Source organism: Grammomys surdaster, unplaced genomic scaffold, assembly GCF_004785775.1.
Source record: "Grammomys surdaster isolate TR1022 unplaced genomic scaffold, NIH_TR_1.0 751, whole genome shotgun sequence".
In the NCBI taxonomy this organism is placed as follows: Eukaryota; Metazoa; Chordata; class Mammalia; order Rodentia; family Muridae; genus Grammomys; species Grammomys surdaster.
This window is the reverse complement of record NW_021605170.1, coordinates 2,283,249-2,295,748: the sequence shown is the minus strand read 5'-3', so window position 1 is coordinate 2,295,748 and position 12,500 is coordinate 2,283,249. Positions and strand designations below refer to the sequence as shown.

The window sequence follows — 12,500 nt, the reverse complement described above, 5'->3', positions numbered from 1 at the left end:
GGTAGAGTATGCCTGCAATCTCAAGCACTCAGGCAACTGAGGCAGGAAGACAGCAGCAAGTCTGAGACCATCCTAGGCTACACAGTGAGACCTTATCTCAAAACTATGAAGAAATAAAATGCCAATAAACTTGGCAACATGAATGTCCAATTAAATGAACTCTTTATAAAATAACTTCAGACATTAAAATTTTAGTGCAAGCCTCCCTCTGCCCATACTTTTCCATCCAACCAATAAAAACAGTTCTTTTATCCAGGGCTGTATTCAAACAGGAAAAATATGAAATTGAGGTACATCTAAAGACCTCTGAAGAGGAAATCAAGTCTCAACTGTCTAGACATGCAAATCAAGGAGTTAAGAGATATGCAAATCAAACAATGTAACAAGACCACACACTTTATAAACACAGAAAGAAACACAAGTTAATCAAGGCGATATATTCAACAATAACAACAAAAATACTTCTAGAAGACAGAACAGCAGTAGAAGGGGTCTGTATTCAGCCTTTATTGCCAAAGCTGCAATGAAGAAAAGACACAAATTGATCCCAGTGAGGAAGAACCTCTTCTTGCTTTGGACTTGCCACAAGGCAGTCTAGTTTCAGGCATAAAAACCCCAGGCGACTGACTGTGATAGCCAACCCAACCAGCCAAGTTTCAAATATTAAGAAAAAACACTGTCAAAATACTTTAACTTTTTAAATAAGTCATTCATTAACAAATCATGTATATATATTTATATATGTAACATGTTTATAATGGTAAAATAAAAGCATCCACAATTCTAGACCATGGCACTTTGGTCTTTATTCATTTCCACCTTCGGAGACAATGAGGGAGCTCTCTTCACCTCTAACTTATGTGAGTTAGAGAGTTAAAGTAACTCTCTTTACTTACAATAGTAACACATTTTTTTTAAATTTTCAACTTAAAGAAATAACTAGTAAAACAACCTGAGGTGAATACTCTACTAGAAAATAATACTTCAATTTTTACAAAACAGATGAAAACCTTAGCATGGAAATTATAATCAAAATCAGTGGTATTTAATTTAGCTTAAAGTCTAAAAGTAAGATTATTGATGTCAACTGCATCAAAAGACTGAAGACACATCCTCACTTCAAAGTGTCTCTATGCTGCCTCCTACGGCCGAGCAACAGCTGAACTGCGCCCAGGCCCACTCTAACACAATTCTGAAATCCTGTCTGAGAAAGAATGGTTACTGACCCAAGCTGAACAAACACTCGCTGGGCACATAAGATGAGTGAGACATGGTTGGTGTCTACCTTAACCTGGACCACAGTCAGGCAGAGGACCACTGTGTGGTCTGAATGAGAATGACTGCCACAGGCGCATAGGTTTGCATGCTGGCCCACAGTTGGTGGAACTGTTTGAGAAGGATTGGTTGTGGCCTTGTTGGAGGTGGGTGGGCTTTGAGGTTTTAAAAAGCCCACCCCATTCTGAGCGCATTCTCTCTTTCTCTCTCTCTCTCTCTTTCTCTCTCTTCCTCTCTCCCTCTCCCCCTCCCCACTCTCTCTCTGTCTCAATGTCTCAACATGTAAGCTCTCAGTCACTGCTCCTACAACACGCCTGCCTGCCTCCTGCCATGCTCCCCGCCATGATGGTGACAGACTCACCTTCTGGAATTGTGTGCTCCAAATTAAATCCTTACTTTCATATGTTGCCTTGATCATGGTGTCACTTCACAGCAACAGAAACAACAACTCAGACAACAACCCTACTGCATGAGGCAAGGCCTGGCTCCAGGTTTATGAGACAACACAAGAATGACCACTGCAGAGGAAAAGCTGTCACTACTGGAAAGGATCCCGGCCAGAAGTGCCTCTATCTAACCTAGGCATGTGGGCACAGATAAGTAATTGCCTGCCACAACACAGACAGCTTACATTTTCTTCTGCTATTGATGGGTAAAACGGAACAAGCCTAGGAGGGGGTAGAAGGGATAAGAATTGGAACTGAGAACAAAGGTTTACAGAGCACACAAGATAAATAATGGTATTCTAACAACATGAATGAAACAAAAATATCAAAAAAAATTTTAACGCCAGGCGGTGGTGGCGCATGCCTTTAATCCCAGCACTTGGGAGGCAGAGGCAGGTGGATTTCTGAGTTCGAGAGCTCGAGGCTAGCCTGGTCTACAGATGAGTTCCAGGACAGCCAGGGCTACACAGAGAAACCCTGTCTCAAAACAAACAAACAAACAAACAAACAAATTTTAAAAGGCAGAAGCTATATAATTCTATGTACATAAAGTTCAAAAACAGCTAAAACTGGGCTGGAGAGATGGCTCAGCAATTAAGAGCACTGACTGCTCTTCCAGAGGTCCTGAGTTCAATTCCCAGCAACCACATGGTGGCTCACATCTATAAAAAGATCCAATGCCCTCTTCTGGTGTGTCTAAATATCACTACTTACATAGAAATAATAAATCTTCCAAAAAACCAGCTAAAACTAAACCAGGCTAAAGAAATGTAACATGGCTATTAGATTTAGACTGAAAAGAGTTAAGGAACTTTGAGATAATGAAATTTTCTATATATACATGAGTGGGTCAATGAAAATTACAATATAATCATTCAATTCTGTTCACACATTGCTAAAAGTCAATTATAACATGACCAAAAAAAAAGTCCATATCCAATGTTGCAGAATCCCAAGTAAGGCAGATATGTGCCCCTATAGATGTGTAACCAGAGGAAGGTTCTTATAGGTACTGCATATTTAATAAGCTCCTGAGACACCCACAAGACCTTAAATACAGTGTAAGCCTCTTCTCTACTTCAAGACACTCGGCAGCTTCACCATCTGTGGTTCTTTTTTAGTCTCTATTCTAAGGCCATGTTTACTGACTGATGGAGTTTTATCATTTCAAAAGCTGTACATTTCTAAAAATCATTCTTCATATATCAGACACAAAATATCAGCAAAATTACCTTTTTAAAAGTCAACAATCCTTAGAAGACAAGCAGAGAGTTACATGAGAAAAACCACGACAGAGCCGGGGAGAAGGGCATTAGACTAAGCGCTTGCTGTGCAAATGTGAAGACCCAGGCTCAGATCCCAGCTCCCAGACAGCCGGCATGGTGGCCCGCCTATAATTCCAGTGCTCAGAAGGCAGAGACAGCTGTCCCTTTGGTGAGCTGGCTGTCTAGACAAGCTTCAGAGAGAGTCTTTCTTCCCTAAATAAAATACAGAGTAACCTCTGGCCTCCAAACTCATATACACATATGACTAAACATGCCAGTTCTCACATTAGAGTAAGAGAAAGAAATCATGGCTTAAATGTTTGTTTTGTTAAGGAAATAAAGTAAAATCAACAGAAGGGTACTATATTCTCTCCACTACAGGAAAAAAAAAAAACAGTCAACACATCTTGTACTACCTAGTGGGAGATCACCAGCAGTGGCAAAAGCAACACCAACCACATTTTCTGACATGCTACAATGCTAGGGCCCTGTAAGCGTCAGGAGACCTCAGTACTAAGACTGCTTAGCGCTCTGTGCCTGTTTACTCCTGTTAATCAACTGAACCAAGGTGGCCAAAGAGTTAAAAGCATATTGCAAAAGTATATTGAAATTCTTTAATTCTAGACTTGTAGGTACATTTTAAAGTTATAAACTCTTTTTTTTATTAATCCAACTTTAATATGTAACATTTAATAAAGTATTCTACTTACCTAAATTTTGGCTTAGTAACATCTCGATGCAAGAATAATCTCATCCAAAATTAAATCAAGCCTGAAACAATACATGTGAAAAAACAATTGCTTAAGTTTTTCTTGCTTCATTTCAGGTAGGAAAAAAAAAAACTGTACCTATAATACACTATTTTAAATTTAAAATTAAGACTTTCTTTTTCACAAAATATCTAAAAATGTTCAACAATTAACATGACTAATTTAATGTTCAATGAATTGTTAAGTTCCTTTTCAAGAGGAGCAATAATCAATCCCAGCAAAAAATTTTTTTTGTTTAAAGGACAGGAGAAGTGGCTCAGTAATTCCTGGCACCTGCTGCTCTTGCAGAGGACCAAGGTTCAGGTCCCAGCATCCACAGGGCAGCAACAACTATCTGTAACACCAGGACCTCTGATGCCCACTCACTTGTACACATAAAATATTTTTAAAAGAAACATAACTTGCAGTTCTTAAAAATGTTTATATCAGTTACTCTCACTAATTTTAATGCTATTAATATCTATAGCATATTTACTATATTATTAAATATATTATTTATTAACTATATTGTTAAATATATTAAATAATATATCAATTGTATATTTAATAATACTATTAATAATATTATTAATAATAAAATAGCAATGGTAATACTGGTCCTCAAACTATGGGCAATTAGTTCTGATCCTACATGGATATTAAAGTCTGCAGATGGTCAGATCTCTTATATATAATGGCACAGGTTTGCGTGCAACCTATCTATACTCTTTCATGTATCTTTACACCGTTGCTTCAGTACTTCTAAAAATGAATACCATGTGAATGCTATAGACATGATGTTGCATTTAGAGACTGACAGTAAGAAAGACAAGTCTGTATGTACTTAGTATAAACCCAACCCCCCCCCCCCGCAAATATTTTTAATATGGGATTTGTTAAATCCATGGATGTAGAGCCCAGGTATGAGGAGAGTTGAGTGTTCATGAATAAAACATACTTCTAAGTAACTCAACTCTGTAGACCAGGCTGGCCTCAAACTCAGGAGATCCACCTACTCCTTGCTTCCCAAGGGCTAAGATCAAAGGTGTGTACCATCATGTCCAAATGGCACAGTTTTAATGGCACCAAAGCAATGCAGAATGAATAAGAGATTCAAATTTTCTAATTCCAACATGTATTTGATTTAAAATAATCAAGTAAAACTCAGGATAATAAATTTAGTTCACAGTTTCAAGAAATAAGGGAAAGTTCACTTCTATTTCTGGATACACCAACACTAAGAAATAACCACATTTACTTACAATGACACCTGATAATAAACAGCCCAGAGGTATCTTCTATTGAATCAGTCTATTCGTTAGGGCCAGGAATTAGTTATTCTATCTCTACAGAAAGTTTGTGAACCAGAAATCCCAAATTCATGTTAGTATTTACCAGGAAAGCCTGAAGAGACCAAGAAATATAGTTTGGGCACAGATGATACCAGTACTTTAGAAAAGATAAAGACCACCTGGGGGTTTCTCGTACAGCCTCCTCTGCCACTGTCCTGTCTATTTCTGTAGAGTCTGTAATGAGACCTGCAGGTTTGCCTTTCTGAGAAGTGGTGCATTTCCTGATATGATGCTATTCCGGGGACTACACTGAGAAACCACAGACCTCCATTTCCCTGTGCTGTCTGGATGAGAATATTCTCCTCCCCAGTGCCAGAGCTACTCTTATTTGCCTAGAACTACACACCGTGACCTGTCACAAATAAAACTAAAGGCTAAATATACTGATAGGCTAAAGCATGTCTCCATAAAAGACACTACCCTCATGTCCTGAACTTCTGCATGCTGTCTCCCATAGGAAAACCAGTCTTTGCAGCTAAGACTGATGAGCGGTTTGGAATGCTACACGAAGAAGTTAGCAGACCCTGACAAGGATGGAAGGAGCCCTTGGGCCTGACAACACACACAGTTAAGGTGTTCCCACCTGCCTTGTGCTATCCCACAGTAAGTGGGACCTGAGAATGTTGATTTGAAGATGGGAAGCAGAGACTGCAACACATTTCCAGACCCAGATGCACAAACTCACAGGAATGATTTCTATGCAGTGCCGTGTACTGTGTAATCAGTGCGTTTGGTTATGGAGAGGGAGGTTGATAACGTGAGGAGGCAGGAAGAAAACAGAACACACGGACAAGGAGAATATATGGCCTTGATGATTGGAGAGTATGGCCACAAGCAGGGCCACCACCAGCAGCCTCATGAAGAAGCAAGAGATGGGTAAGACTTCAGCCCTCTTCGCTCTGCATCACTAGGCTATGAACACACAACCCAACACCTTTCTACCCCCCCTCCCCCCTCCCTCCCTCTCTCGGCACAGAACCTACAACCTCACATATACAGCAAATGCTCTGAGCTACAACCCCAGCTGGTTTGAGTTTACTTTGTTGATTCTCCCCACCCCCACCCCAGGCTTTTCCACTTTGTAGCTCAGCCAGGCCTTGAACTTACCATCTTGCCCCAGCCTCCTGAAAAGCTGCAACGCCTGACTCCTAGCCTCCACAACTGGCCATCTATTTGTTCCTTCAAATGTCCTACATGGAAGCCCCAACCCCTGACTACGCGTGGAGGAAGAGCACTTCAGGGGGCAAATAATGAGCCAGGCCCCAAGAATGAATCCAGAATCTAGTACTGGGAGTGTCTGCAGAGAACAAATACCAGCTATGCACACAAGGAAAGGCTCCCTGCAAACGCCTCAGCAGAGAAACCTGTACACTCAGCATCAACTTAGCCTCCATCACGGTGAGGCATTCTATCACAGCAGGCCAAGGAGACTAATACACATAAAAGGACACATGGTTATACAAGACTGTAAATCTGCCGAACCTATACAGTAAAAATTACTAAAATATTAAATTTTGCTAACTACATATACCACAAGAGAAAACAAAACCACAGTACAAATGAAGTAACTCCTGCCGTTCTTTCATTGTTCTGTTCAAAATCAGGAAGGAAGAAAAAACTTTTCAAATGTATGTTTACCCAAAATCACATCAGTACATTTTAGAAACATTTATGTTTTAAAACTTATTTTTATTTAACAAATAATAATTGTTACTATATATTTGTTATATAAAGGTGTGGTAGTACACACCTTTGACCTCAGCATATGGGAGAGTTTTAGGCCAGCCTGGTTTATAGAGCAAATTCTAGGACTGCCAAGGCTACATAGAAAAACTGTTTCCAAAAATCAAAAACCAAATAAACAAAAACACACACACACATTACTGAAGGGGTAAATGTCTGTTTTGACCTGGGTTTACACTGTCAGATAACTTAAGGTTTAGTGGTGAAACACTTCCCTCTACTTTTAGGAACTCTGAAATATACAAGGCATTATCAGTTACCAGTCTGTGTAATACATTATATCTCTTATTCTAACAAAATGTTGTGTTCTTTGACCAATATTCAATGCTTTCTCCCAACATATCTGCATCCAGCCTAAAGCAAACTCTTATTCTACTCCAAGTTCAACTTCCTGCAGCTCCTCACACATGTGAGGTCATGTGCTGCCATCGTCTTTCATTGGCTCCTTTTCCTTGGCATGAGTTCCTCCATGTTCATCCACTTTGTCTCAGCTGAAGGCTGAATAGCAGTCCACCCTTCCTTACTCATCCATGTGGTGATGATGAACGACTGGCTTTCATCCATATATCTAACTATCATAATTACTACTACAGCTGCTTGGGAGTACAGACAGCTCTGTGCATACAACTTTCAATTCCTGTGGAAATACAGGCAGAAGTGGGACTGCTGGACTGCAGTGATAAATCTGTTCTTGCTCCTGCTCTCCATAAAGGCTCTACTAAATTACATCCCACTGAAGTCCACAAAGTCTGCACCCTTACCAAAACCAGCACCAGTTACCTTCAACTTTTCCTGTTGTTTTGAAAGCAGCACTTTCAAGGTCATACCCAACTGGAAATAGAAGAGGAATGTTTCTCCAGGAGCAGCAGGAGGGGATACAGGAAAGGGAAAAGCAACAGTGGCAGCACCGCTACTTTACTTCAGCAGGGTTTGGGAGAGGGCTCGAAACTGTCTCAAATATGTCTTCCTACCACCGCAAACTATATTCTAATCATGAGAAAAACAAATTCCAACAGAGATCTTCTAACATAGCTAACCAATACATCTCAAAGTGTTAAAAGTCATTAAAGACGTCATGAGGAATCTACAGAAAAATGAGCACCAAATGTTAAGTGCTACACTGAACAGAAAACAAATAATAGGGAAGAAAGGTCTTTAGTTAGTAGTGTGTGACAAGATCGGTTCAGTAATGATAACCTAAGTGCCATAACAACATCTCTGTGAAAAGAAAACACATGCTAAACAGACAAATATATTTTAGAAAACAACATATTTCTGAAAAGTAATCACATGTTCAGATACACATAAACTACCAAACAAGTGTCAAGAATTTAATAATATAAAAGCATCTATCTGACTTTAATACAATGAAACAAAAACCAACAGCAGAAAGGAAGCAGAAAATTTATATATCAGTAGAAAGTTAGCATCTTGTTCTCTCAGTAAATCTATGAAAGGTACCTCTGAGACAAGCCCTAGATAAGTATGTAGCCCAGGCTACCTCAAGTCCTAGAATTCACAGGCATTTCCTATACCAGTGACCTAAAACCTCACTCTTAATCACTGCATCACTAGGGAATTTAGAAACCATGACAAGGAACTAGAAAAAGAACTATGCTAAAACAAATTAGAAAGAAGGACATGAAAAAAACTAAGACACAGATAAATGAAAAAGACATGTAAAACTAAAAACCAAGACAACTCTACTAGAAACAGAAACAAAAAAGGACACTGCAAAAAAAGCTGATGTTGGGCGATCACAGGAGAAGGCTGTGAGCAACAGTGGCCAACAGATCGGAACACCCAGAAGTGAGAACATACTTCAAAATGTAACTACTAGGGATAAGAAACAACAGTTAACAGAATTTTTGCCTTTCCAGCAGAGCCAAGTACAGCTCCTGTTATCCAGGAGCTGACTCACAAGCTGTAACTCCAGCTCCAGAGGATACAATGCCCTCTTCTAGTCTCTGTAGCTTCTATATTCAAATGTACATACACAGAGACACAGTATATATGCATACTTAAAAATAAATCATGTGTATACTAAAACTTAAGTCGCAAGAAAAGTAAAATCTCTGGCTAATCCATAACTATAAAAGGATTAGATGCTATTATGGTTTGACTCTGAAATGCCTCCCAAATGCTTGTGCTTTGAAGACTTGGTCCCCCAGCTAGTGGCACTATTTTTAAAGACTGTGGAAGTTCATGATGTGGAGTCTAACTGTCAGATGTAGGTCATCTGGGATGACCCATTGAAAGCGTACAGGATCCTGTCACAAATGGCACTGCCATGACCTGAGCCATCAGACTGACAAATTCTAAGATCACCGGCCATAGAAACCTGGCCTCCCCTAAGTCGGTCTCATTAAGCACTTTAGTCCACCAAGACGAAACAAGATGCCGAAACTAAAAATTTTCAACTAAGGGGCTACAGTGATGACTTAGTGATTCAAAGTGCTTAGACTCTTGCAGAGCACCCAGGTTTGATTCCCAGGACACAAACAGTGTTCTCAACTTCCTAGCTCCAATTCCAGGGGCCTGACACCCTCATCTAGTCTCCATGATGCACACATACACATTCAAGCAAAACAGTAAGATTTTCTGAAACTCCTTTTTAGAAAAAAAAGCTCAGTAACAGCCTCTAGAGAATTCTACCAAACACTTAAAAAGAGTTAACATGAAGTTAACATTATCTTGAAACCAAATCAAGACAAAAGCACAAGAAGAAAACTAATCTAGTATCTTTAAAGAAGGATGCAAATGACTTGAGCTAAGTATTGTCAAAACAAATCCATCAGCACAGTAAACAAGTCTGCACCACCATCAGGTGAGCCATATTCCTCAACCACAAGGACAGCTCAACACAAGAACATCAATGTTGTCAACAGTAATTGGGGGAGGGGGTACAGCTTTCTCAGTTGACGTACAAAACCCACCCAAGCAAACTCAGCACTTCTTTACTATAAAACAATATGGTAACCACTTCAAGCTAATAAGAACTATACAATTAAAGGGTATCCAACCTTTTTATACCATAGCATGATGCTGTCATCTCCAAACATGTTAACATTCACAGCTATCCTGGACACTTGATGTGCACAGACCACAAACTGGAAGGGATTGTATGGGTGAAAAGTCCACAAAAGTAACACACACAAGAGTCAAAGACTGAACATGTTTCCTTTAAAATCAGGAAACAAAACGAAACTTCCTATTCTTACCATTCCCATCTAACCCAGCACCAGAAATTCTTATGTAGCAATTAGGAAAGTAACAAAATGCATCCAATTCAGAAAAAGGGAAAATTTTCTTTGTCTATTGATGATATGATGCTAAATAAAGAATAAATCTTGTTACTACTAATTAAGAAATTGAGCAATATAGCAGAATACAAAGTCAACACATTAAAAACACCCATTACTTATACATACAACAATGATCAATTAAAAAAACTGAAAAAGCAATTTCATCTAAAATAGCACCAAAAATATTTAGGAATTTAATCAAGAAATTGTACTATGAAAATAATAATAAGCCAGGCAGTGGTGGCCCATGACTTTAGTCCCAGCACTTGGAAGGCAGAGGCAGGCAGATTTCTGAGTTCGAGGCCAGCCTGACGGTCTACAGAGTGAGTTCCAGGACAGCCAGGGCTACACAGAGAAACCCTGTCTTGAAAAACAAAACAAAACAAACAAAAAAAATCATAACAATGATATTAAAGACATGAGTAAACACATAAAGTTAAACTAGCAAAATCACCTAAAGCAATCTACAACCAATGCAATCCCTACCAAAATCTTGTGACAGTTTTGTAGCAACAGAAAGAGCTGCCTGACCATAGCCCAAGACCCCAAAGAGCCAAGACAACCTTGAGTAAAAGCAATGCAGCTAGAGACTTGACTCTTCCTGATTTCAAAACATAGTAAAAATCAGTATTATCAACAGACTAGTATAATGACTGAAAGACAAACTCATAGAACCAAACAACCCAAAAAGAATGGTTTTTCATAAGAATACCAAGAATACACAGTAGGGAAAAACATCTCTTCAAAATGATTTTGGTAAAGCCCAATATCCACATATAAAACAAAAACAATTCACATCATATGCAAAAATTAACTCAGCATGGATAAAAACCAAGGCACGTGATACAAAAACATGAAACGCCTAGAAGAAAACTAGGGGGAAAGTTTCAGGTCGTTGTCCATAGCTGCAGATCCTTGATTCTGCTGGAATAGCATAAGAGCCACCCCCAAAAAGAGTAGCTAGCACAACAATCTTCAGAGTGAACCTACAAGGGAAATAAAGGAAGGAAGCAGCAATGCAATGCCTGAAGAAGGTATAGTGGTCTCTGACAAGAAACTCAGCTGAAAGTTCAAAATCACACAACCCAGCAACTTAAGGGCAATAAAAATTAACTTACTTTAATAAGCTGAATCAAAACAGAATTCAGGAGCTGAAGAGACGGCTTATCAATTAAGTCTAGACTGGCTACCCTAGAGACTCCTTTAGATGGAACTGACCTGAACATCCCCTTTTGAGGACCAGCTTTCATGGTACTAGAAGACACCACTCAAGCTTCCAAAGGAAGGAGCTAACTAACAGTCATACATAGCTAAGATGCCTCCGAACCATATCAACAACAGCAGAGTACAATCACACTAAGGGAGCAGTAAAGGCATGCGAACCTTGGCAGTAACCAACTACTCTCTAATAGAATTTAAGACCCATTCAACAAGAGGGAAACATGCTTGGAAACCTGGCTAACAATTCAGTGCCAGTGAACTATGTTACTGGAGGAGAACCTCCAATCACCATGAAACCAGCACAATCACTAACTACTTCTAAACATTTGTCCTTAAACCCACAGATAAGTGTGGTCCTTATCCCGCATCCAGGAAACTTCTGTTTGCATCAGGCAGGCAAAGACCACTACAGAAAACCACAACCAATCAAAATGTAGAGCTGTGGAGTCCAGCCACAGTGGACAGACACATCTACAAAACATCCTCCACCTAAGGCTCAGTGAACATTTCAGAAGATGGGGCAGAAAGATATTAAGGGCTAGAGGATCAGGGAGTTTACTGTGAGACTGTCTCCTAGTAATGTCAGAAGCTGCACCTACATGACTGTCAGAACATAAGCTGAACCATGATGATATTGATGGACATGCCACAGCAGATGGAGAAAAACCCACGGGGCCTCAACTCTACAAAGAGAACTCTAGGCAACAGAGGAAAGCTGGGAGGGAGAGAAAGTCTTCCCTGGAGAAGAGCACACCAACTGGTTGTCCAGTCCCAATGGTCAGCTCCGAAGACATAGATAAAATATTATATAGACTGATGGAATATATTTTGGAATATATAACATGTGTGTGATAACAATTAGTGGAAAAAGAAAGTCATGAATTAGAAGAGCAGGGAAGCATATACGGGAAGGTTTGATGGAGGAAAAGGAAAAATCTAAATATAATCTCAAAAGTAAGATTAAGAGAAAAGACTGTCTACTCTTACAGAGGACCTGCGTTCTGTTCCCATCACCTACCTAAAGGGAGAGTCACACCTACCTGTAACTGCAGTCTCCTCAATCCAACACACTCTTCTGGCCTCCATGGGTACTGTATACACATGGTACAGAGTTGCAGGCCTCCATGGGTACTGTACACACATG

General features: G+C 39.6%; 1 protein-coding gene and 1 pseudogene across 7 annotated transcripts in view; one reads left to right on the top strand and one right to left on the bottom strand.

Annotated features, from left to right (window-relative positions):
* Znf644 (zinc finger protein 644) overlaps positions 1–12,500 on the bottom strand; it is a 76,657-nt gene that overhangs the window by 47,238 nt on the left and 16,919 nt on the right. For 5 of the 7 annotated variants that reach the window (XM_028782351.1, XM_028782347.1, XM_028782352.1 and 2 more), the window contains one exon: positions 3,697–3,757. The exons of the other annotated variants lie outside the window; for them this stretch is intronic. In XM_028782351.1, coding sequence (XP_028638184.1) covers positions 3,697–3,740 — 44 coding nt within the window. In that variant the 5' untranslated portion in view covers positions 3,741–3,757. The remainder of the gene's footprint in view (positions 1–3,696; positions 3,758–12,500) is intronic. 7 annotated transcript variants of the gene reach the window in all.
* Positions 5,579–5,717, top strand: LOC114633805 (annotated as a pseudogene).